Here is a 27,931-nt window from a genome sequence, read left to right on the forward strand (position 1 = left end):
AAAAGATTCACGATTGGGGTACTAAAAGATCAACTATTGGGCAACTAAAAGATTCACGATATTTCTACTGAGAGATCCACGATATTTCTACTGAGAGATCCACGATTAATCTACTAAAAGATCCACGATATTTCTACTGAGAGATCCACGGTTGGTCTACTAAAAGATCCACGATTGGGCTACTAAAACAACCACGAATGGGCTACTAACAGATCCACGATTGAAAAAGACAAACGATTGGTCCACTAAAAGATCCACGATTGCTCTACTAAAATATACACGATTGTTCTCCTAAAGGATTCACGATTGGTCTACTAAAAGATCCCCGATTGGTCTACTGAAAGATCCACGATTGGTCTACTGAAAGATTCATGATTGGTCTACTAAAAGATCCATGATTGGTCTACCGAAAGATCTATGATTGAAGTTGGAATTCATTTAATAAAATCGGGAAAAAAAAATTTTAACCAGAATTTTTTTTTTCATCAAAAAAATTTTTTTTCATACATTTTTTTTCACTAATAAATTTAAAAATAACTTGGAAAATAAATTAAAAACCTATTTCGAAAATTATTTCTGAAAGATTTTGAAATTTTTTTTTTAAAAATTTGGAATTTTTTTTTTTTTAAATTTGGAAAATAAATTAAAAACCAATTTCGAAAATTATTTCTAAAAAATTTTGAAATTTTTTTTTTTGTTAAAAATTTGGATTTTTTTTTTCAAATTTGAAAAAATGCCTAAAAATATTTAATGTATAATATAGTGAAGGGTATATAAGATTCGGCACAGCCGAATATTGCTCTCTTACTTGTTTTTCTTAATATAAAATTTTGGGGCTTTACTTCATTATCGATTTTGAGGACTTAGTTCGTAGCGGCGTCATAGATATTAAGTATTTACCTTGTCATATGATTCAATAACGGTATTTGTGACTTTTAGGTTATAAAGTGAAGTTGGCTGCAGTTTATTTTCAATATATTAACTGAATTGTTATTTGTCCCCCCTTTTAAACATGAAACAAAGAAAACCATTGTTAGATTTTTGTAAAAATAAAACTAAAGCATAATACGAGTACAACAATATACTATTTATTGTTTTATATTTCAAAATAAATAAATACACAAATACACCATTAATTATATTGTGTGTACTCCACTTACAAACATATTTATCATAAAATGTCATATTTATCTATAACAGCAACAAATAATAATAATAAACAAAAAGAAGTCATTTAAAATCACTTAATACAGTTTCGGGTGATTAGTCAGAAAAGGCGCGCATTTCATAATAAACATCAGTAGCTTGCTACTGTTTTCATTTTATTTTATTTACTACTTAAATAAAGAATTGCTTATTTTTTTTTTAAATAAAAATAAAAAATTAAACTGATAAAATGCTAGTGTCAACAATTTAATTTCAACATTTCAAATACAAATAGTAGTTTTACAAATTCCTCCCGCATATTGTACAATAATAAAAAAAATTGTCTCTCATTTTAAGCTGAAACTAATTAAAACCAATTTTTTATATCCATCTAAACTAGATCAAAGACCGGCCTTCTCTCATATTTTTTTTTGCGTTCACATATAGATAATTGACTGTTTCAATTCAATTCATGTAGAATATTAAATACATACAATACGTTTATAATAGAAATACAAATAAGCCAACAAAATATGACTTAATACATGATTTCAACATGTTGTTCTCAAAAAAAAAATAGAAGCAATTAAGCAGCTGTATAAAAATAGAAATAAAATGAAAGCAAATTAACGAACTTTCAAAACCCCTACTTAAGCCTTCGAATCATTATTTTATAGATTTAAATAGATCGCATGCTTTGTTAAACAGTTGCTCAACTTTAGTGCCAAATTAAAATCAACTATCCCTCTCAAATCCCCAAGATCTATTTGAGGGAAACCTACTTGTAGCTGTTCTTCAATTTGCAGATGGCTAGCAACTGGTGAGATGGGCTCAGCTCTTCCCAGAAACTCTTAATAATCGTATAGGACTTTTGCCTGCAGATTCGATACAATTTGCGTAACTCCACCCAACCAGAATTTCCCGCCTCATAACTGAAAGGGCAATACTGCTCCTATCATCATTCATCTGTCAGTTGACTCTTGTCAAAATTTGAATAAGCTGCGTTATTTAGTTTATGTTTGACAGCCATTGATAAGAGACTACCTCGTTACTTGAGGAGAATTTGGAAAAAAGTGAATTTCGTCTGCTCATTAAGCATTAGATTTTGTTGAAAAACCCATCACCCAAATAAATGCTAAGCTTGATAAATACTATGGGTGCTCTGCACCATCAATTTCAATAGTAAACAAGTAAGAGTGCTATATTCGGCTGTGCCGAATCTTATATACCCTTCACCAAATTATACTTCAAAATTTTAATTATTTTTAGGTAAACAAAATTTAATTTTTTTTTTAATTTTTGTGAAAAATTTTTTTTTTCCGATTTTGACCCATTGTAGGTCCAACTTACTATGGTCTTATATACGTCGTTACAAATGTCTTTGAAATATCTATCATTAGATATCCATATTGTCTATACTAATGTCTTAGTAATCCAGATATAGGTCAAAAATCGAGGTTGTCCTGGTTTTTTCCTCATATCTCAGCCATTTGTGGACCGAATTTGCTGATTTTAAATAGCAAAATTCTCGAAAGCATGTCTGACATAATTATTGAAGATTTGGATCCCGAAGATATCTGGGGTCTTCAGAAAATTGATTTCAACAGACAGACGGACAGACAGACAGACGGACATGGCTTAATCGACTCCGCTATCTATAACGATCCAGAATATATATACTTTATAGGGTCGAAAATGAAAAATGTAGAAATTACAAACGGAATGACAAACTTATATATACCCTTCTCACGAAGGTGAAGGGTATAAAAAGTGATTTACTGAATTTCGTTGTGGCCGGAGCACCTAGGATCCCGAACGTTCTGGACGAACAGTTGAGGTCTCTACACCCGAAACAATTGAACAAAATCATCAGCCAACACCGATCGGAGTTTGAAAGTGCGAGAGATTGTGGAAGACATAGTCATCTCACATGGTTCAGTGGTTTCAATTTTGAATGATCACTTGGGTATGAGAAAGCTTTCCGCAAGATGGCAGCAGCGTTTGCTCACAATCAGATGCAGTAAAAGGTACAGTTTCCATGGCTGAAAAATTCTCGATGCGTCTACTAAAAGATCTATGATTGAAGTTGGAATTCGTCTAATAAAAGACCCACGATTGGTCTACTAAAAGATCCACGATTGGTCTACAGAAATATCCTGGATTGATCTACTAAAAGATCCACGATTGGTCTACAGAAATATCCTGGATTGATCTAATTAAAGATCCACGATTGGTCTACAGAAATATCCTGGATTGATCTACTAAAAGATCCACGATTGGTCTACAGAAATATCCTGGATTGATCTACTAAAAGATCCACGATTGGTCTACAGAAATATCCTGGATTGATCTACTAAAAGAACCACGATGGTTTTACTAAAATATCCACGATTGTTCTACTAAAAGATCCACGATTGGTCTATAGAAATATATTGATCTACTAAAAGATCCACGATTGGTCTTCAGAAATATCCAGGATTGATCTACAGAAATATCCAGGATTGATCTACTAGAAGATCCTCGATTGGTCTACAGAAATATCCAGGATTGATCTACTAAAAGTTCCACGATTGGTATAATAAAAAATCCTCGATTTGTCTACTAAAAAATACTCGATTGACAACTGAAAGATCCTCGATTGGGCAACTAAATGATCCTCGATTGAACAATTAAAAGTTCCAAGATTGGTCTACTAAAAAATCCACGATTGGACCACTGAAACATCCACGATTGGTCTACTAAAATATCATCGAGTGGGCTTCTAAAACATCCACGATTGGTCTACTAAAAGATCCACAGTTTCCATGGCAAAAATTCATGAATTAGGCTTCGAAATGCTTTCTCTTCCGCCCTGTTCTACGGATTTAGCCATGAGTGATTATTTCTTGTTTCCTAACCTGAGGGAATAACTCGGCGGAAAGAGATTTGACTTCAACGATGAAATCATCTCACAAATATATCTATTTTGATGACCTCGAAGAATCTTATTTTATAGAAGGAATAAAAAAAAAAAAATTGGCGAAACGTTGGACAAAGTGCTTAGAGCTCAAAGGAAAAATTAAAATAATTTTGTATCCAAAAACTTGTGGACATTTGACCCACCCTAGTATCATAGGCATATGGCCCAGTCTATTATCAACGCAGACCTTTGGACTCGAACTAATCAAAAGCCAGCAGATATAGAAATCAAAGGTCATATATTTCGAAGACCTTGACAAAATATAGCTCGACAAGCATTAAGGTTGGAAGCGACAAGGTATTCAGCGACCTGGTGCTTCCGCTAATACCTGAAGGAGAATCATTGACGATGAGTTGAATTCTGGAAATAATAATTGGAGTGACATCGCCCGAGAATCCAATAATAGAGTGAAATACATAAGAATAGTAGAGGTCCTATGATCTAGTGGGAGAGAAGGATGACAGAAGAAGAAGAATGCCTCTTTTATACAGCTTTATTGAATTCGGATCATCCGTCTAGATATTTCATATTTATTTCCATTTTTCTTAAAATCGTTTAAAATCGAATTTTTATGGCATAAATTAAAATATTCATGTCAGAGCTTTTAATATCTGCACATTTAATGTCCATGGCATATAAATAAATTTAGACAAATTTAAAATTTCAATTGGACCACGCCCACACCCTTTGCCCACTAAATGGGAAGGTATACAAACTGAACTATTTTTTTATATGTAAAAGAAAATTAAAAACATTTTGTTTTATTTAATTTTTTTTTCGTTAATATTCAGATTTTTATTGATTTTTTGAAGAACCCACTCTATTATTTTTATACCCTTCACCTTTGTGAGAAGGGTATATATAAGTTTATCATTCCATTTGTAATTTCTACATTTTTCATTTCCGACCCTATAAAGTATATATATTCTGGATCCTTATAGATAGCGGAGTCGATTAAGCCATGTCCGTCTGTCTGTCTGTTGAAATAAATTTTCTGAAGACCCCAGATATCTTCGGGATCCAAATCTTCAATAATTCTGTCAGACATGCTTTCGAAAATCGGTCCATAAATAACGGAGCTATGAGCAAAAAACCGCGACAACCTCGATTTTTGACCTATTTTTTATCTATATCTGGATTACTAAGTCATTAATATAGACAATATGGATATCTAATGATAGATATTTCAAAGTCCATTGCAACGATGTAGATAAGGCTATATTAAGTTGGACCTACAATGGGTCAAAATCAGGAAAAATATTTTTTAACCCAAATTTTTTTTTCATCAAAAAATTTTTTTTGTCATAAATTTTTTTTTAAAAAAAAAAATTTTTAAAAAAATTTGGAAAAAACTTTTTTAAAAAAAAAATATTGAAAAAAAAATTTTGAAAAAAAATTAAATTTTGTTTACCTAAAAATATTTAAAAAAAATTTATTTTAAAGTATAATTTGGTGAAGGATATATAAGATTCGACACAGCCGAATAGAGCTCTATTACTGTTTTTTTTTTTTTTTTAATTTTTGCCAAAAAAATCGATTTTGAATCATTGGTCGGCATAAGGAGATTGTGGAAAATGGATTTTAATAAAGTGTTGTGGACTCTCTTTTTCCTTGATGTAATCTAACCTGTGATTTTTGTTTCTTATTTCATAATGAACTTCCTAGATATAAGACGAAGTTCGCTACTTTTTATCTTAGAGAGCCGACCTCTGGTTTAAATTAAACACTAAATTTGCTAAGATTTCTTTCTAGTCAACAAAACGTAAGTTTTGTTAAACCATTTATAGAAACCTTAAAGTTTATCTGTCTTAATAAATCTTACAAAAAAACCTGATTTCTTTCGCAACAAAGTTGCCCCTGTAAACATTTACTGACTCACTCACAATGACATAGTTGCCATATTTAGTGAAACGCATAATTTCATTTATTTATTGTTATTAATCACTTGTCTCATAATTACTTTCGCATTCATAGAATAGAATATTGTATAACAAAAATATTTAGAACATTTCCGTTGATCACAAATAAATGCACACATGTCCATAAATATGTAATTGAAAAGAATTATTAATTTGTACACTTGTTTATTTAACAATTGATATGTATGACAAAAATATTTCTTTATGCCCGCCTATGGGTTTACACGTTTGATGCATTTTCTATGTAAAATGCTGATCGTGTTTGATTGAAAGGCTTTAAAATTTACATTGTTAACAATTAGTTTTAATTTAAATTATAAAAGACAACACAATGAGCTACTTGCTAAAACATGAAATGTTAAATAATATTTCAGAGAGACAGACAGATTGTTTTGTATTTAAATTTCCACAAATATAACAAACAGTAGTTGCTGATTGAATTGAAAGACAATACATAATGTTAAGTATATTTAGTTTTTGTTTATGATGTCAGTTTTTATATATTTTTGTTGCTGACTGTGTAATTCAATATAACAGTGAGTAATTGAACTTTTTTCAATGGAAGGGGTTAATGAGGTTTCAAGGGGGTTTATAATTTATAATAAAGAGGTTTATAAACAAATCATTAAGAGAGATTATACGTCATCCGAATTGGTCGAACAGCTTTTAAGGAGATAGCGAGATATTCCATACTTGAACTCGAAGATAAAGAGTTGGCTTCTGAGATGTGAAATTGGAAATAGAACTTTCGAATTCTATCCGCTAGATTATTCGTGAGACTTCTAGTAGAATAAAAAAATATCATCATGATGACTTCTGTAGAAGTTGTCGGAAAAGGAAAGAGGGGGGAGATAGCCATGCATCTTCATTGTTTCTATTCGAACTTAGACTATAGGAGTTTCGATTGAATCTTTAAGCACGACCTAGCGGATATATGGGAGATGAAATTGAAAAGTATAAATGACTTTGTTGGTGCAACTAAATGCTTTGGATAAGCAAGTATTACGTGCGAACGGGATACCGATTTAGTATTCCTTCACGATCCTTTCCTGCCAGGTATCACAATGAGTATTTTTTTGATAAATCGTATAAATATTCGATGCGACAGTAACTTTGGTTGGTAAAACTGTAAGATTTATCTCAATTTGACTGTTAGAAATGAGAATTTTGGGTAGTTAAAAGAATCTTCAGTAAAATGGACTAAATACAACATATTTAATAAATTGTTAATTATTTGTGTATTGGTCATTACGTGGTAACGGGAGCCATATGAAATAACCACAGTTCAATGGAGACATGTCAGTAGACCTACAGTTACAGTTGTATATAAATGCCATTTGAAGCAACATTTTCTTAAAGACAATCGATCGACGAACGATGCATCAAGGGCGTCATTCCATCGCGATGACATCACATTAGCGTCGAAAGTCTATCTATGTGTCGGTTAATTGGATTCTGCATCAAAATCTGATGGTTGGGGAACTGTCTGGCCAACAACACATAATGCTGCCTGACCGATAGGAACCAGCTTGGCTCTCACTATCCGATATCGCCGGCGGATGTTCGTTCAGGACTCTGTTGCCTCTATAGTCTTTAATGGATTCGAAAAACGCTATTTGATGCAACGTTTTCTAAGCAAGTTCCTTAAGACAATCAATGAACGTAGGATAGGTTAGCTCAGGATGTGTTGAATCTCCTGGTTTGGGTTGACAAGCCAACAGGAACTGTCTGGCCAACAACACATACTGTTGTCTGACCCGATCTCATGAAGATGATCCATTCGATCATCTTTATATAGCCGGTTGCGATACGCTGAGTCGCTGAGGAGTGTGATCCATATTGGCGCAGCTTAATTAATAAAGAGAGCGAGCAATTGTCTTTTACATCGCTACTTTTATCGTCTCATTGTTTAAGCCCCAATCGGTGACAGCTTTTTGCACTTTATTTCGGTTTATCACCATTTGGTTGATGACCGACAGCATCCTGGTCTCCTCATAAAAATAATTCACATTCGCCTTCTTGCAGGATCAGATTTTGTCTTCTTATCAGAATCCTTTCAGATTCGTCTTCTTGTCAGAAACCATTTGGGAGGAATGAAGTTCATATTGGGGCAGCATTATTGAGAATAGAACAACCAATTGTCTTTTATGTTGCTACTATAGTCTCCTTGTTCATGCCGCAATAGGAGCCGGCTTTCAGGGCCTTATTTCGGTTTCTCACCATTTCGTTGATGACTGACAGCATATCCTCCTCATAAAGATGATCCACATTCGTGTTCTTGTCAGGATACGATTGCGACATGGACTGCACCAAGTAGGTTGCAGTTTTGGGACTTTATTTTGGTTTCTCACCATTTCATCCTGGTCATAAAGATTCTCCATAGTCGTCGGTTACGATTACTGGGCGATTTGAAAAAATCTCCATTGGGAGGAATGTTTTTCTTTTTTCACTTTTTTGGTTGCTATGTCAAAGCCATTGGGAGTCGCATAATTAGTCATTCTCATTACGTTCTCCGACGTTAGCGTCGGAAGTTCATCCGTATGTGTTGGGTAATTGTATTCCGCATCAGAATCTGATAGTTTTGGGTGACAAGCCTGAAAACCGTGAACTTTTAGAAACTTATTTCGTGTGAGGAGAATTCAACATTTGAAGAATTCAAGATTTGTTTAATAGTGTCCTTACTTGCTTGGTGCAATAGTTGAAAACGGACACTGTGGATTTCGAAGTTGATAAAACGTTCCTGCGGAATGTTGGAGATATCTTGGAGAGTTGCAGGATGCCTTGCATGATATCTATACATTGCAGAGCGTTGGTGAAGATATTCTTCCTTATGGCAGTCAATTTTTAGATTTCTGTCGTCTGAACTCAACAACATAGATATTTGGCGATAGTTTAACGTTTTAAATCTACAATTACCTAGTTAGAAGTAACTTAGAGCTACAGTCAGAACCAACTAGATTTTGAGGTTGAAGGTTTTGGTTGGAGATATCTCAGAATCATGGGAAATATCCTCTAAAAACCTGTTGAATTGTGTTGAGCAGTAACTTGAGGACCAAGAGTTTTTTAGGGTTTTGAGTTGGAGTAAATGTTCTCAACTTCAAGGAGAGTGATGGAGTAGTGCTCGGAATCACGAAGAAGATAACACTTTTGGTCGAGCTCTGCAGAATTGTGTTGCGCATTACATAGCATCTGTATGTTCCATTAACTTCCGGACCAAGAGTTTTTGAGTTGGAGTAAATGTTCCCAACTTCACGCAGAGTGAAGGAGTAGTGCTTAAAATTGTTTCGTACTTCAGAACTTTTGTTTGGGCTCTGCAGGACCTGCAGAATTGTATTGCTCATTACCTAGCATCTGTAGCAATATCTTACATCTCTTTTTTAATTCATATCATTAATATTTTACTTAAATTCTCACGTGTACAACTGATTTATCAGACATGTTTTTTTATATTTTGTATAAAAACATGAAATTTATTCAACAATCGCTTCCAACTTCTTCATGAAACGCTTTTTACAATACAAATCCACATTTTGAAAACAAGAAATATCATTTTATCTACCTGTATTTCATTCATAATAACAATAACACCAACCAAACATATAATACGGCTAAAAAATACACCTGCCACTTAATTATACCACAAAACTAAAACCCATTAAAGATTTTTTTGAAAACAAGAATGAAAAAAAAAACATAAAAGAGAGAAAAAAAGATAAAGGATTTAAACAGACATTTTTAAATAAACCACAACAAAGTATAAAGGTTTGTTTTTGGGGGAATAAAGGTCAAATTTGTTTGAGGAAAACCAGTATTTCTTTAAATGCAAAATAATTCATTTGAATTTGATGTCAAAAAAAACTTAAATGTTAAAAATGTGGTGGTGATTTGCTATAACTGAATTACTTACTTTTCAAGGACTGCTACATACCGTCTGCATTACTTAGAACAAGTTTAATAATGACTCATTTATTAGCTGATTACAAGTACTTACATTTACAAGAATAAATAACTAATATAATTCTCATTCAGTTTAAACTATTTTAAGCTATAAGTAGTTCTGATTTTGCCTAACTCCTAGAAGAGATTAAAATCAGTCATCTCATGATTCGTTAGCGTATCGTAACGTATTAACTAAACTGGTATTCACATTGTACTGTACTTTTTCGTGTAACTAAAAGGTGTTCCAAAATGCACGCAAGATTTCGTTATAAAATTTAATATAAAATTTTACAATTTTCATTATTGAGTTGCCTTGCTTCCCCTTTAATATAGCGTCTATTTCTGTTTCCAAAAGCTACTTCAGCAGCAGCAGATGTTCAACAGCTGCAAAATAAATTTATGTTCATTTCTCCCTCCTCTCAGTAGTTTTCAGAGTTTTATGCAGCAGCAATACTTTTTTCTTCTTACTGTTCAACCATTGAATATTTGATTTGATCTTGTTGGGTTTTAGAAGACAACAAAACCAACAACAACGACAGCAGTATTTGGCAAACACAAAATTCGCGCTGTATTCTTTGGTTTTGAAAAACAGATGAAATGGAAACCACAACTTTTTTGAAAAAAAAAACAAAATAATGAAATAAAAGAGATCGATTTAGAGCGAACCAAAAATGCCCTGCAAAGATAAATTTTAAAATTAAAGTAACAAAAAGGGTCCTAAATTATTAAAAGTGAAAAATATCTAAATTTTATTAATTCCCAAAAACTTTTTGAAAATCCCAAATTCCGGGGAAACATTAAAACATGCGGAAATAAATATGAAAACAATAAAACTTAAAATAAACCATTTTACTATAAAAATTTGGTAATTTAATAGATTCCCAAAAACTTTTTAAAAATCCCAGCTTCCGGGGAAACTAGAAAATCAACGTAAATAAATTTTGAAACTAATAAAAGTAAAAAATATCAGAAATAAAATATACTACTATAAAAAAATCGTGGTTTTAAAAATTCCCAAAAACTTTTTGAAAATCCCAAATTCCGGGGAAACATTAAAACATGCGGAAATAAATATGAAAACAATTGAAAGTAAACAAAACTTAAAAGAAACCATTTTACTATAAAAATTTGGTAATTTAATAGATTCCCAAAAACTTTTTAAAAATCCCAGCTTCTGGGGAAACTAGAAAATTCACGTAAATAAATTTTGAAACTAATAAAAGTAAAAAATATCAGAAATAAAATGTTCTACTATAAAAAAATCATGGTTTTAAAAATTCCTAAAAACTTTTTGAAAATCCCAAATTCCGGGGAAACATTAAAACATGCGGAAATAAATATGAAAACAATTGAAAGTAAATAAAACTTAAAATAAACCATTTTACTTCAAAAATTTGGTAATTTAATAAATTCACAAAAAATTTTTGAAAATCCCAAATTCCGGGGAAACATTAAAACATACACAAATAAGTATAAAAACAATTGAAAGTCAATAAAACTTAAAATAAACAATTATACTATAAAAAATTCGTAATTTAATAAATTCCCAAAAACTTTTTAAAAATCCCAGCTTCCGGGGAAACTAGAAAATCAACGTAAATAAATTTTGAAACTATTAAATTTTTATATAAACCGAATTAAATCATTCTACTATAAAAAAAACGTAATTTAATAAATTCCCAAAAAGTTTTTTTAAAATCCCATTCCCGGGGAAACTAAAAAAACTACACAAATAAGTTTCAAAACATTAACAAAGGAAGAAATTCGTTAATAAACCATTTTACTATAAAAAATCGTAATTTAATAAATTCCCAAAAACTTTTTTAAAAATCCCAATTCCCGGGGAAACTAGAAAAACTACAAAAATAAGTTTCAAAACATTTACAAAAGAAGAAATTCAACAATAAACCATTTTACTATAAAAAAAATCGTTATTTTATAAATTCCCGAAAACTTTTTTAAAAATCCCCATTTCCGGGGAAACTAGGAAAACTGCACAAATAAGCAGCAAAACATTTACAAAAGAAGATAAACGACAATAAACCTTTTTACTAAAAAAAATCTTAATTTCATAAATTCCCAAACAAAAATTTAAAAATTCCCCTTCCCGGGGAAACTAGAAAAACTACACAAATCAAATTCAAAACATTTAAAAAAGAAGAAATTAGAAAATAAACAATTTTACTATAAAAAATCTTTATTTTATAAATTCCCAAAAACTTTATAAAAATCCCCATTGCCGGGGAATCTAGGAAAACTACATAAATAACATTCAAAACATTTAAATACAATAAGAAATTCGTTAATAAATACTTTAACTATGAAAAACTCGTAATTTATTAAATTCCCAAAAAAAATTGCAAAATCCCCATTCCCGGGGAAACTGGGAAAACTACACAAATAAGTATCAAAACATGGTAAAACGAAGAAATTCGAAAATAAACCATTTTACTACAAACAAATTGTAATTTTATAAATTCCCAAACAAAATTTAAAAATCCCAATTTCCTGGGAAACTGGGAAAACTACAGAAATAAGTTTAAAAACATTTACAAAAGAAGAAATTCGATAATACACCATTTTACTATAACAAAATCGTAATTTATTAAATTCCCAAAAACTTTTTAAAAATTTCCATTTCCGGGGAAACTAGGAAAACTACACAAATAAAATTTAAAACTATTTAAACCAAATTAAATCATTTTACTATAAAAAAATCGTAATTTATTAAATTCCTAAAAACTTTTTAAAATTCCCGGGGAAACCTGAAAAGTTACACAATTTAATATTAAAACATGAAAATGGACGAAAGTTGTTTATTTAAAGATTTTACTATTAGGAAATCGTAATTTTTTAAATTCCCCTACACTTCCCGCTGCGTATAAATCGTTTTCTTTTCTGGTAACACTTACTTCCCCGGCTAATTAATGTCTTTGTTTAATTTACATTTTCACACCCTTAAACCAATTAAAAATTGCCTCTCTAACAATCTTTAACATTTAAAAATCTTCATAACATTATTAAATTCTTCTTCCCAAGGCTTAGACAACTGTCATCAGTTCTCCCTTCTCCCTTATTTACACAGCGACCTCCTTTATTTTTCATCTTTTAAATTCAGTTTTCTTCATGGCGTTATTGTTTTTCTTTTTGAAGAGTATTTTTACCCTGAGGTCGTCTCATGATGCGAATTCTATTCATAAAGCAAAATAAAATCTAAGCAAACGTGTTCCTAGCTGTAGGTGACATCACTGTAATAACTTCTTTATAGGCAGGAGGAGTTGTTGTAAGATTGCTTGTGGATGAAGGAGCGTAGTGCAGTTTCAAAGGGAAAGTGTTAAGAAACATGTATGAAACGATGCGTTAAAATGACAAAAATATAAAGAAAAAATAAAAAACCAAACAAAGCAAGAATGTAATGAGAAATGACAAAAATGGTCTTATGTAGGGCACACTTCCTTGAAAATTTTCGGTCATGTGGATTTTTATAAGAGGTTTGTAATGGGATAATCTTTTCGTTATTGTACCTATAAGTGATTCCGTTGAATATCATCAATTCACGGTTGGTGGTGGACTTGTTGGCATAGAGCTTTGACTTCAAGATTCTGGTCTATTAGATTTTGGTTTATTAGACTCTGGGCTCTTAGATTCTGGTCTATTAGACTCTGGTATATTAGACTTTAGTTTCTTAGACTTTGGTTTCTTAGACTCTGGTTTCTTTAAGACTGTGGTCTAGTAGACCCTGCTCTCGTAGACTCTGGTATATTAGATTCTGTTCTATTAGAATCTGGTCTCTTAGACTCTGGTATATTAGACTTTGGTCTCTTAGATTCTGGTCTATTAGGCTCTGGTTTCTTAGACTCTGGTTTCTTAGGCTCTGGTCTATTGGGCTCTTGTCTCTTAGACTTTGGTCTCTTAGACTCTTGTCTCTTAGACTCTGAGCTCTTAGACTCTGGTCTCTTTGACTCTGGTCTCTTAGACTCTGGGTTCTTAGACTCTCGACTCTGGTCTATTAGACTCTTGTCTCTAAGACTCTGGTTTGTTAGACCCTGATCTATTAGGCTCTGGTCTATTAGGTTCTGGTCTCTTAGGTTATGGTCTCTTAGACTCTGGCCTATTAGACTCTGGACTCTAGTCTATTAGTCTTGGATATATTTGACTCTGGTCTAGTAGACTCTGGTCTATTAGACTCTGGTCTCTTAGACTCTGGTCTATTAGGCTCTGGTCTATTAGACTCTGGTCTATTAGACTCTGTTCTATTAGACTCTGGTCTATTAGACTCTGATCTATTAGACTCTGGTCTATTAGACTCTGGTCTATTAGACTCTGGTCTATTAGACTCTGGTCTATTAGACTCTGGTCTATTAGACTCTGGTCTATTAGACTCTGGTCTATTAGACTCTGGTCTATTAGACTCTGGTCTATTAGACTCTGGTCTATTAGACTCTGGTCTATTAGACTCTGGTCTATTAGACTCTGGTCTATTAGACTCTGGTCTATTAGACTCTGGTCTATTAGACTCTGGTCTATTAGACTCTGGTCTATTAGACTCTGGTCTATTAGACTCTGGTCTATTAGACTCTGGTCTATTAGACTCTGGTCTATTAGACTCTGGTCTATTAGACTCTGGTCTATTAGACTCTGGTCTATTAGACTCTGGTCTATTAGACTCTGGTCTATTAGACTCTGGTCTATTAGACTCTGGTCTTTTAGACTCTGGTCTATTAGACTTTGGTCTCTTTGACTCTGGTCTCTTAGACTCTGGTCTCTTAGACTGTGGTCTCTTAGACTCTGGTCTCTTAGACTCTGGGCTCTTAGACTCTGGTCTATTAGACTCTGGTCTATTTGACTCTAGTTTATTAGACTCTAATCTATCAGACTCTGGTCTATTAGACTCTGGTCTATTTGACTCTAGTTTATTAGACTCTGGTTTGTTAGACTCTGGTTTATTAGGCTCTCGTCTCTTAGACTCTAGTCTCTTAGACTCTGCTCTATTAGACTCTGGTCTATTAGACTTTGGTCTCTTAGACTTTGGTTTGTTAGACTCTGGTCTATTAAGCTCTGGTCTCTTAGACTCTGGACTCTTGGACTCTAGTCTATTAGACTCTGATCTCTTAGACTCTTGTCTATTAGGTTCTGGTCTCTTAGACTCTGGAAGCTTAGACTCTGGTCTCTTAGACTCTGGTTTGTTAGACTCTGGTCTATTAGGCTCTGGTCTCTTAGACTCTGGATCCTTAGACTCAGGTCTCTTCGACTCTGATCTCTTCGACTCTGGTCTCTTCGACTCTGGTCTCTTCGACTCTGGTCTCTTAGACTCTGGCCAATTACACTTTGGTCCATTGTGAAGAGTACTCTCTGGATGTTTTGATTGGATCGTTGGTCGGCCAAAAACAAATTTAATATTTCAAATATCACTATTCCTCCTCAAAATACTCTTGCCTGATGTAGAGTAACCAATGACTTTGGTAGATATGTATAAAGACACACTGTTAAGTGTCATCGACACCTTTTCGTCATTGTTTTTTTTCTAGCCATGCTGGTGTAGTTGTTGTTGCTATTCCTATTTTTCCACTATTCCTCCGTTTTTGTCCCTTTGCCTTGCTCTAAAACAGGGTGTTTTAAAAGCGCAGGAGTTGTAGTTTCTACATGTAGTTTTTACATGTTTAAACCAAACAAAAAAAGGAGGAGGAGGAGACAGGGAGTTGTAACAACAAAACTAAAAGTCTTTGTCTCTTTATTTCAGTTGTTATTTTTTTTTTTTTTGACAAATATTGAAGGTATAGAAACAAAAACAACTAAATGTATGACAAATGCATTTAAAGTCACTGATCCATGGCAGTCGTACTCGTATAATGAAAAATGTCTGTGTGATGGCATGGTCTGGCATGGCCTGGTTGGGCGTCTATTTAGGGAGTATAAATGGCATGGTATTGGATTGTATTGACATGAATTTGAGTAGAATTGTTTTGAGGGAATAACAAATGAAATAAACCATAAATAAAATACATTTTTAGTGTGCCTGTGTAGAGAGTAGTCTTATTGTCTCCGTGTGTTTAAGCATGATAAACCATAAAAACCAATGACGACATTATATCATCATATGGATTTGTATTCCTTTGTGTTTGGGGTAAAACAAAAACGAAAATTTATAAATTGCTGGTTTTTATAATGGAAACACAAGTATGCAACATCCGTTTTTGGTGTTATGATGAAAACAAAACAAAAACATTAACAAAGTTCTTTTAAACAAAGCGTATAAATACTTCAAAGTATATAACTATTGTATTTTTCTGTTTCCTCTTTTCAGCCTCTGTAGCAGCCTTAGCTGCCAATCCCCCCGATGCCGACCAGAAAGGACCCGTTTTCCTCAAGGAACCCACCAATCGCATTGACTTCTCCAACTCCACCGGTGCCGAAATTGAATGCAAAGCCAGCGGTAATCCCATGCCTGAAATTATTTGGATTCGTAGCGATGGCACTGCTGTGGGTGATGTTCCCGGTTTACGTCAAATCTCTTCCGATGGCAAACTAGTGTTCCCTCCCTTCCGTGCCGAAGATTATCGCCAAGAAGTTCATGCTCAAGTTTATGCCTGTTTGGCTCGCAATCAATTTGGTTCGATTATATCGCGTGATGTTCATGTTAGAGCCGGTAAGTTGTCAATGTTTCCATTTAAAATTATAATTACTTTTTATGAAAAAAAACGAGAGAGTAAGGGAAGTATGAAAGAGTAACAGAAAAGAGGAGACTTGATTTTGAATAAACTTTAAAAAGCCCTTTAAAGACTCTCCAAAATAAACTTGAATTTCAATGGTTTGTTTCCTAAAGAATGAGGAATACAAATAGTCAAAGTACAATAGAATTTCGAACAATATTATGACAAGCTTCCATGTAATATTGTAAAGAATGTTGGAATAACTTTCCAGAATCTACTGGAATAAAGAAATTGTGAAGAAACTAATGACATTGGCAGTCTACCAAATTCAATTTCATTTACACTTAATTTTGACAAAAATTCGGAACTACTCTAAGTAGAAGAGAGTGATTTCTATATGTGCTTCAGTGCAACTTTCTAAATAATGTTGGAGTAGCTTTCCTGGATCTAATGGGATAAATGGGTTATGAATAAAATTATGACACAGTCTGTCTGGCCAATTCAGTACCAATTAAGCTTCAGTTGGGGAAGCTTTCCTGATTCTATTGGAACAACCAAACAAGAATCTTATCTGTTAGCTTCTGATATGTTGCCTATGGTCTGGTCTATTAGACTCTGGTTTATTAGAATCTTGTCTATTAGACTCTTGTCTATTAGACTCTTTTCTATTAGACTCTTGTCTATTAGACTCTGGCCTATTAGACTCTGGTCTATTAGACTCTGGTCTATTAGACTCTGGTATATTAGACTCTGGTATATTAGACTCTGGTCTATTAGACTCTTGTCTATTAGACTCTTGTCTATTAGACTCTTGTCTATGAGACTCTTGTCTATGAGACTCTTGTCTATGAGACTCTTGTCTATGAGACTCTTGTCTATTAGACTTTTGTCTATTAGACTCTTGTCTATTAGACTCTTGTCTATTAGACTTTTGTCTATTAGACTCTTGTCTATTAGACTCTGGTCTATTAGACTCTTGTCTATTAGACTCTGGTCTATTAGACTCTTGTCTATTAGACTCTTGTCTATTAGACTCTTGTCTATTAGACTCTTGTCTATTAGACTCTTGTCTATTAGACTCTTGTCTATTAGACTCTTGTCTATTAGACTCTTGTCTATTAGACTCTTGTCTATTAGACTCTTGTCTATTAGACTCTTGTCTATTAGACTCTGGTCTATTAGACTCTGGTCTATTAGACTCTGGTCTATTAGACTCTGGTCTATTAGACTCTTGTCTATTAGACTCTTGTCTATTAGACTCTTGTCTATTAGACTCTTATCTATTAGACTCTTGTCTATTAGACACTTGTCTATTAGACTCTTGTCTATTAGACTCTTGTCTATCAGACTCTTGTCTATCAGACTCTAGTCTATTAGACTCTACTCTATTAGACTCTTGTCTATTAGACTCTAGTCTATTAGACTCTAGTCTATTAGACTCTAGTCTATTATACTCTTGTCTATTAGACTCTTGTCTATTAGGCTCTTGTCTATTAGACTCTTGTCTATTAGACTCTTGTCTATTAGGCTCTTGTCTATTAGATTCTTGTCTATTAGGCTCTTGTCTATTAGACTCTTCTCTATTAGACTCTTGTCTATTAGACTCTTGTCTATTAGACTCTTGTCTATTAGACTCTTGTCTATTAGACTCTTGTCTATTAGACTCTTGTCTATTAGACTCTGGTCTATTAGACTCTGGTCTATTAAACTCTGGTCTATTAGACTCTGGTCTATTAGACTCTGGTCTTTTAGACTCTGGTCTATTAGACTCTGGTCTATTAGACTCTGGTCTTTTAGACTCTGGTCTATTAGACTATGGTCTATTAGACTCTGGTCTATTGGACTCTGGTTTATTGGACTCTGGTCTATTAGACTCTGGTCTATTAGACTCTGGTCTATTAGACTCTTGTCTATTAGACTCTTGTCTATTAGACTCTTGTCTATTAGACTCTTGACTATTAGACTATGGTCTATTAGACTCTGGTCTATTAGACTCTTGTCTATTAGACTCTTGTCTATTAGACTCTTGTCTATTAGACTCTTGTCTATTAGACTCTTGTCTATTAGACTCTTGTCTATTAGACTCTTGTCTATTAGACTCTTGTCTATTAGACTCTTGTCTATTAGACTCTTGTCTATTAGACTCTTGTCTATTAGACTCTTGTCTATTAGACTCTTGTCTATTAGACTCTTGTCTATTAGACTCTTGTCTATTAGACTCTTGTCTATTAGACTCTTGTCTATTAGACTCTTGTCTATTAGACTCTTGTCTATTAGACTCTTGTCTATTAGACTCTTGTCTATTAGACTCTTGTCTATTAGACTCTTGTCTATTAGACTCTTGTCTATTAGACTCTTGTTTATTAGACTCTTGTCTATTAGACTCTTGTCTATTAGACTCTTGTCTATTAGACTCTTGTCTATTAGACTCTTGTCTATTAGACTCTTGTCTATTAGACTCTTGTCTATTAGGCTCTAGTCTATAAGACTCTGGTCTATAAGACTCTGGTCTATTAGACTCTGGTCTATTAGACTCTGGTCTATTAGACTCTGGTCTATTAGACTCTGGTCTATTAGACTCTGGTCTATTAGACTCTGGTCTATTAGACTCTGGTCTATTAGACTCTGGTTTATTAGAATCTGGTCTATTAGACTCTGGTCTATTAGACTCTGGTCTATTAGACACTGGTATATCCGTCCGTTCGTTCAACCTTCCCTATACGTACTCTCTCGTTTCTTTTTAACATTTTACCTAAAATTTTCAGCTAAAAACATTTGCATCGTTGGTTTTAATTTCGCTCCACAACGTTGCATTCCACTCTCTCAATAACTCAGCGCTAAACGGCCTAGATTTCAACGTCTTAAATAGGGAAACTTTTAGTTTTTTTACACACACAATTCTACTTGAATTATAATTATAAAAAAAAAACAAACCAACAAATATGTATGACAATGCAGGCAGGCAGGCAAAATATTGTAATTCGCGTCAAAAAGCCTAGACACATCGAGAGCTGATGCCACCACCAACACTTGTGATGCAACTTGATTTTAATGGCATTTTAATTAAATTTTCTTAGCAACAGCCTGGAGTAGATGGAAAATTGCAATTGTTAATTACTTACATAAAAACAAAATGTTGTAAGTAAGTAATTAAACAAAGCAAAAAATAAATCAAGAGAATACAATTTTCTAAAACAAAAAACTTTATTACAAAAGAAACTACTTACACTCTTACGTTAATTTATGATAACTTACATATTTTAATTTTAAGACATTTTTATGAATGAACTGTGAAAATAAAGCATGTTAAAGAAGAGGTTAAGTTTTGAAAAAAAAACTTTGTCAACAATTGTGATGAAGCTGACAATAAAATGAAACTTAAACAAAAGTTTAATTGAAAACAAGTTTTTGTTATGGCTATAATATGGAATGGAAACAAATTTTTTGCGAGGTTAAAGTTTAAGTTAAAGAGGTCAAAAAGGTTAAACATTTTTATTATTCTTTACATATTTCAAGTTAATGGGGTTATAAAATAAAAGAAACGCCATGGAATTGAAACATTTTTTATCAAGACTGGTTTTTGCAATAATTTTGGTTAAAAATTTGGTTTTTTAATTTAGAGAAATGAAATGGAATTGAAACAATTTTTAGAAAATTTAAAAAATATATAATTTTTTAGGTTATTTCTATTAAAATAAAGTAAATAACAAAAATTTTAGTTCCTTTTTGCTTAAATTTTTGTTAAAATAAATTTCGTTAACTGAAAAACTATTGATTTTTAATAAAAATCCTGACTCTATGTATTTAAATCAGAAAATAAAGCCCCTTGGGGGTTTCTAGGCCACTTTCAATTCTCCATTTTCTATTAGTGTCAAAGTTGGGGTATCAAAACTTAAATTCCTTGGCTTTTTTAACAAGGAAATTGAATCATATAGGCCTTTTATTATTAGATTATTTAAATTACTTAATGCCTCTCCAGGGGCTTTTAATTCCCCCGGGATTTATAAATAAAAACAATTATCATATTAAAGCAAATTTTAACAGCTTTTATAGTTAAAAGGTGAGGTAATTAATGCGTCATATTTTTATATAGCGTCTCTAAATTGTTAGAATCTAAAGTAATCATAATTAATTAACCTAATTTATGTTAAAATATAGTTCAACAGACAGTCAAACCCTTAAACTAAGAAATTAAATAACAAAAGAACAAAGAAAAATCTAATTAAATTTAACAATTAGCATTAGAGTTTTTGTGTGTTTTGTGAATGCTTTAAGCTAAAAGTAATTTAAAAGAATATTTTATAAGGTTCTTCAAGTTTTTCAATTAATTAGTGTAGAAATATTAAGCAAATGAAAAAGAAGTGTGTAAGAAGTTTGTGAAAACGGAAGACTAGAAATTACTTAAGAGTACTACAGTGGTTAAAAACAGGAAATGTTGAAAGCAAATAATAATAAATTTGGTTTAATTTAGCATAAAAGTACAAAAAATATCCTTTTCATACAAAAGAAACGAAATGGAATTGAAACATTTTTTTCTAAAAATAAATATTTCACATTAATTTTTGTTGTCTCAAATCGTTTTAAGCAAGAGAAACGAAATGGAATTGAAATAAAAGTTTGTGAACTTAAAAAATCATATTTTTTGTATTTATTCTTTTAAATTTGCTTAATTTTTGTAACAAATTTTGAAAAATACCTGTTTTTTTTAAAAGAAACGAAATGGAATTGAAACATTTTTTAAGAAAAACAAGTATAAGGCATTAATTTTTGTTTTGTAAAATATTTGATTGATAAAAGTTGTTTTTTTAAGCAAGAGGAACGAAATGGAATTGAAACACAAGTCTGTGATGCTAAAAGTACATATTTTTGTATGTGAATTCCATCAAATAAAGTTTTTAATAATAAATTTGATTAATTTTAATAACAAATTTTGAAAAATAGCTGGTTTATTACAAAAGAAACGAAATGGAATTGAAACATTTTTATTCTAACAACTAATATTTGACATTAATTTTTGTTGGGTAAAATAATTGACTAAGAAAAATTGGTTTTTAAAGTAAGAGGAATGAAATGGAATTGGAACAAAACATATTTTATTATGTGAATTAAATCAAATAAAGTTTTGAATAATAAATTTGATTAATTTAAGCAATAAATTTTGAAAAATCGCTGGTTTATTGCAAAAGAAACGAAATGGAATTGAAACATTTTTTAAGAAAAACTAATATTTAGCATTAATTTTTGTTGTGTAAAATAATTGACTTAGAAAATTGGTTTTTGAAGCAAGAGGAATGAAATTGAATTGGAACAAAACATATTTAATTATGTGAATTCCATCAAATTTATTTTAAATAATAAATTTGATTAATTTTTGCAATAAATTTTGAAAAATCGCTGGTTTATTGCAAATGAAACGAAATGGAATTGAAACAGTTTTGAAGAAAAACAAATATTTGGCATTGATTTTAGTTATGTAAAATATTTGATGAATAAAAATTGGTTTTTGAAGCAAGAGGAATGAAATGGAATTGAAATACATGTCAGTGAACTGAAGAGTCCATATTTTTGTATGTGAATTGCATCAAATAAAATTTTGAATAATAAATTTGATTAATTTTAGCAATAAATTTTGAAAAACAGCTGGTTTTTTACAAAAGAAACAAAATGGAATTGAAACATTTTTTTCTAAAACATATATTTGGCATTAATTTTTGTTGTGTAACATAATTGACTAATAAAAATGGGTTCTTGAAGCAAGAGGAATGAAATGGAATTGAAACACAGTTCACAGACCTAAAACGTACACATTTTCGTATATGAATTCCACAAAATAAAGTTTTTTATAATCAATTTGATTAATTTTGGTAACAAATTTTGAAAAATATCTGGTTTATTACAAAAGAAACGAAATGGAATTGAAACATTTTTTCTAAAAACATATATTTGGCATTTATTTTTGTTATCTTAAATCGTTGGCTAATAAATATTGGGTTTTTTAATTGAGAGAAACGAAATGGAATTGAAACAAATAAACATAGAAACAAATGTTTCAATTCCATTTCGTTTCTTTTACGATTTTATAATAAACTCTATCAAATTTATAATTTCTGTACTGCTGTTTGATAGAAATGACCTAAAACTGAATTAATTTGCGAAGTTTAATAAATAGTGTTTCATTCCATTTCGTTCCTCTTGCTGAAAACAACAATAATTGTTAAGCTAAACTAATTTATAACAAAAATTATAGCAAAATTTTGAAGTTTTCTAAATTCCATTTCGTTTCTTTTGATATACATATGTACTAACTTCATTTTATATCTTGTTTATTACAAAAGAAACAAAATGGAATTGAACAATTTTTTAAGAAAAATAAATATTTGGCATTCATTTTTGTTATCTCAAATCGTTGGCTAATAAATATTGGGGTTTTTAAATTAAAAGGAACGAAATGGAATTGAAACAAAAAAATAATCACCCTTCAAATTGTATGCTAATTAACTTAACTAACCCTAAAAGCAAGGAACTAATTTCCATTTATGTCACTTTATTTGCCAAAACAATACGGATGTAAAACCCTACCCACTGTACAGCTACACGGTTAGACATTTAAGGTGTAACCCTTCACAAAAACCAAAATTAATCATAAAAAACACAAAAAATATTATAATAATAACAAGCCTATTTAACTTGTCTTCAAACTCATGCTTCTCTCCATTTAACTACAACTTCCTTAATAATAATTTCAAGCAAAAAATTGGCATAAAATAACGAAATGTGACATTTCAAGACAAAATTAACCAAAAAAAAAAAAAAATCATAAAAAACCAACGTGTTGCTTCTTTAGCGTTGTCATAAAAAACGTCAACATTGTTCTGGTCTGTCTTCGTAGTTTAGGGAACAATATAATCGAAACTCTTAACAGAGAAAATGATGAAAAAGTTAAACAACCTACCAACCAACCAACCCGTATAAAGCTAATAGTGTCATGTCACGTCATCGTCACCATCGTCATCATCATCAGCAGCAGCATAATATTAAAAGAATAAACCTGCAAACGTTTAAGAATGTTTTGGTATATGACTAAGCTTTTATGACATATGACACTTCTAAAGATAGCTAGGAAAAGGTACTTTAACTTTGGTCTAAAAGCAACAGCAGCAAACTTATCATCAACAACAACTACATGCCAAAAGTACCAACCACCGAAAGTGAAATATTTTTTAATGTTAAGTGAAGAGGGGGTAGGAGAGCACCAGGAAATGTCTGCAGACATTTCTTTAGATAACAAATTAAAACTACAGGGGGCAAATTCATAAATAGACTCAAAGCATTTTGAAGACAAGAGGAAATACAACAAGCGTTTCTGTTTGTCATTTAATTAGATAAAATTGAAGTTAAGTTTCTAGCAATTTAATGCTTATTTCAACTAAAGCGGAAGTTTATCTTATTAAAAAATGTTTTCTATTAACAAATTGTAAGTTATTAATTGAAAAATTCTTATATAATTAAACAAAGTGAATTAAGAAATTTAATGCCTGAAGACTTGTCAATTAAGAAGTGTAATAGCTGAAGTTTCTTCAATTTAATTAAAAATTTAATCCGTTTGATTTAATACACATCAGAAGTGGCCTCAACTCAAACATTATGCTTCTTTTACTGCTTCCTGAGAATTGGTTCCGTAATACCACTTAACAAATGCTTTAAAATGACAACATATACCGTTTGGACCGGTAATACTAATTTGGCTTATTACGGTAACGGTTCATTTTTAGAAATAACGGTAATTCGGGTTACTTCGGAAACGATTTCATTTCAGTCTGACTTAAATTATTATTGTTTAACATGTTTCACCTTAATTTCTGTTAATACATTGCTTTGATTAACACATCTTACATTTTTAATTAACAGGAATGAAATGGAATTGGCACATTAATCAACGAATTTAAAAAAAAGATCTAAATCTTTTTTATCAAGTGGAATTAAATTAATAATAAATTGAATTTATTTTAGCAAAAACACTTTTAAAAAAGAAACGAAATGGAATTGAAACATTTTCTTAAAAAATTTATTTGACATAAATTTGTATTATCTCAAATCTGGGTTAATAAATAACGGTTGTTTAGGCAAAATAAATGAAATGGAAATGAAACATAATTCAATTTTATCTTAATTATTGTTATGAATTAGTCTTGCTTAAAAATTATTGTTGTTTTCAGCAAAAGGAACGAAATGGAATGAAACACTATTTATTAAATAGTGACCTTCTGTCAAGCAGAGCTAGGGAAATTATAAATTTTAGAGAATTCACAGTAAAATGTTAAAAGAAACGTTATGGAATTGAAACATTTATTTCTATATTTATTTGTTTCAATTCCATTTCTTTTCTCTCAATTAAAAACTGCAATATTTATTAGTCAAAGATTTTAGATAACAAAAATAAATGCAAAATGTTTGTTTTTCATAAAAAATTTTCAATTCCATTTCATTTCTTTTGGTTTTTGTTTGCTAAAATTAATCAAATTTATTATTCAAAACTACTTCATATAAAAATATGTTAAGTTCACAGACTTGTGTTACAATTCCATTTCATTCCTCTTGCTTCAAAACACAATTTTTATTAGTCAAATATTTACAAAAAAAAAAATGAATGCCAAATATTTTTTCTTTTAGAAAAAATTTTTCAATTCCATTTCGTTTCTTTTATAATTAACCAGCTACTTTTCAAAATTTTTTGCTAAAATTAATCAAATTTATTATTCAAAATAATTTTGATGATATAATTATTAAAGAAGTTCGTGTTTTTAAGTAAACAGACTTGTGTTTCAATTCCATTTCGTTCGTCTTGCTTCAAAAAACAATTTTTATTAGTCAAATATTTACAAAATAAAAATGAATGCCAAATATTTGTTTTTAGAATAAAACTGTTTCAATTCCATTCCATTTCGTTTCTTTTATAATAAACCAGCTATTTTTCAAAATTTGTTGCAAAAATAAATCAAATTTATTATTCAAAACTTCATTTGATGGATGGAATTCATATACAAAAATATGTTAAGTTCACAGACTTGTGTTTCAATTCGATTTCGTTTCTCTTGCTGAAAAAGAACTATTAAATAATTTGCTAATATTTTTCATATTTTATTTCACAAATTCTTTATTTAATTCAATTCTATTAAGTTATTTTAAAAAATCGTTTCAATTCTATTTCGTTTCCTTGTAATTTATAAAATTTTCAATACTTTTTTCTTAAATGTTTTATGTTTCAATTCCATTAGAGTTCTTTTTCCAAAATTGTTTCAATTTCATTTCGTTTCTTTGTATACAAAAATGTTGGAAAATAATATTAAAGCCTTTTTAAAATTTTATTTTGCGAATACTTTGTATAATTCAATTCCATTAAGTTTTTTTTTTAAAGAACCGTTTCAATTCCATTTCGTTCCTTTATATGCAAAAATGTTTGAAAATCACTATACAACATTTTGCATATTTTATTTAAAATTTTTTTAATATAATTCAATTCCATTATGTTTTTTAAAAAAATCGTTTCAATTCCATTTCGTTTCTTTGTATACAGAAATGTTGGAAAATAATTTAGTAACATTTTCAATATATTTTTTTCTTAAATTTTTTATGTTTCAATTCCATTAGGCTGTTTTTCCAAAATTGTTTCAATTCTATTTCGTTTCTTTGTATACAGATATGTTGAAAAATAATTCACTAACTTTTTATAATATTTTCAATTAACAAATTCTTTCAATTATTCAATTCCTTAAAATTTTTTAAAAAATGTTTCAATTCCATTTCGTTTCTTTGTATACTAAAATGTTAGAAAATAATTCAGTAACATTTTCAATATTTTTTTTTCTTAAATTTTTTATGTTTCAATTCCATTAGGCTTTTTTTTTCAAAACTGTTTCAATTCCATTTCGTTTCTTCATATACAAAAGTGTTAGAAAATAATTCAGTAACATTTTCAATATTTTTTTTTCTTAAATTTTTTATGTTTCAATTCCATTAGGCTGTTTTTCCAAAATTGTTTCAATTCCATTTCGTTTCTTTGTATACAGAAATGTTGGAAAATAATTCACTTACTTTTTATAATATTTCATTTCACAAATTCTTTCAATAATTCAATTCCTTAAAATTTTTTAAAAAATGTTTCAATTCCATTTCGTTTCTTTGTATACAAAAATGTTGGCAAATAATTTAGTAATATTTTGAATATATTGTTTGTTATATTCTTTATATGTTTCAATTCCATTAGACTATATTTCGAAAATTGTTTCAATTCCATTTCGTTTCTTTCTATAGATATGTTTAGGAAATTTATGTAATAACATTTTTACAATTTTATTTCATAATTACATAGTGTGTTTCAATTCCATTAAGTTTTATTTTTAAATCGTTTCAATTCCATTTCGTTTCTTTGTCTACAAAAGCCTTTGTTAAGCCCTTGTCATACATATTTGGTAATTTAGTGAAAGTTTCCTGCAATTTTTTTTTATTATTTGATATCTTTTTGGCCATTTTTTCCCCTTTTCACTGATTTTGTTTTATTTGAACCCATTCTCCAGTGGTTGCCCAGTACTATGAAGCCGATGTTAATAAAGAACATGTTATACGCGGCAATGCGGCGGTTATCAAGTGTTTAATACCCTCGTTTGTAGCCGATTTTGTTGAAGTTGTATCCTGGCACACAGATAATGAGGAAAATTTCTATCCAGGAACAGAATATGGTGCGATCTAAGTCTCCTAAGAAATGTCTTTTTGTGTAGTGATTAATTAATACTAAAAGCACGAACAACTTAGGTTTAATTAGAACACAAAATTCACCCATTGTTTTTTTATCCCTTTCGATATCTTTAGCTCATCTTCTATAATTATTTCATGATCATCATAACTCCTGTTTTAATTTTTATTGGTTGTTATCATTTCTAACTTTTCTTTATATTTTTGTTTATTCCACATTCTTGAATATTTATGAAATAAATAAATCCAGTTGTTTCCCAACATTATGAAGAGGATATTCATAAAGCTTTTGTTATACGCGGCAATTCGGCCATTTTGAAATGTGATATACCCTCATTTGTGGCCGATTTTGTTAGTGTTATATCGTGGCACACCGATCAGGAAGAAAACTTTTTCCCCGGCACTGAATATGGTGTGTTTTAAAACAAAATACTCAGTGTACTCGTATTTATTACTTATTAGTATTGTTAACTCGTATTTAAAAAAAGTTTTATTGTTTTGTTTTGTGAAATCCTTAATCCCTTTAATAACACTTGAAAACAAACATTCAATACAATACACTTTATAAC

At 30.6% G+C, this 27,931-nt stretch overlaps 1 protein-coding gene across 1 annotated transcript in view; it reads left to right on the plus strand.

The window, feature by feature from the left end:
- The window catches only part of LOC135961139 (uncharacterized), an 81,951-nt gene that overhangs the window by 34,632 nt on the left and 19,388 nt on the right, over positions 1–27,931 (plus strand). The window contains exon 2 of the mRNA XM_065512635.1: positions 16,268–16,609. Coding sequence (XP_065368707.1) covers positions 16,268–16,609 — 342 coding nt within the window. The remainder of the gene's footprint in view (positions 1–16,267; positions 16,610–27,931) is intronic.

The sequence above is a fragment of the Calliphora vicina genome, chromosome 5, assembly GCF_958450345.1.
Source record: "Calliphora vicina chromosome 5, idCalVici1.1, whole genome shotgun sequence".
NCBI classification, from domain to species: domain Eukaryota; kingdom Metazoa; phylum Arthropoda; class Insecta; order Diptera; family Calliphoridae; genus Calliphora; species Calliphora vicina.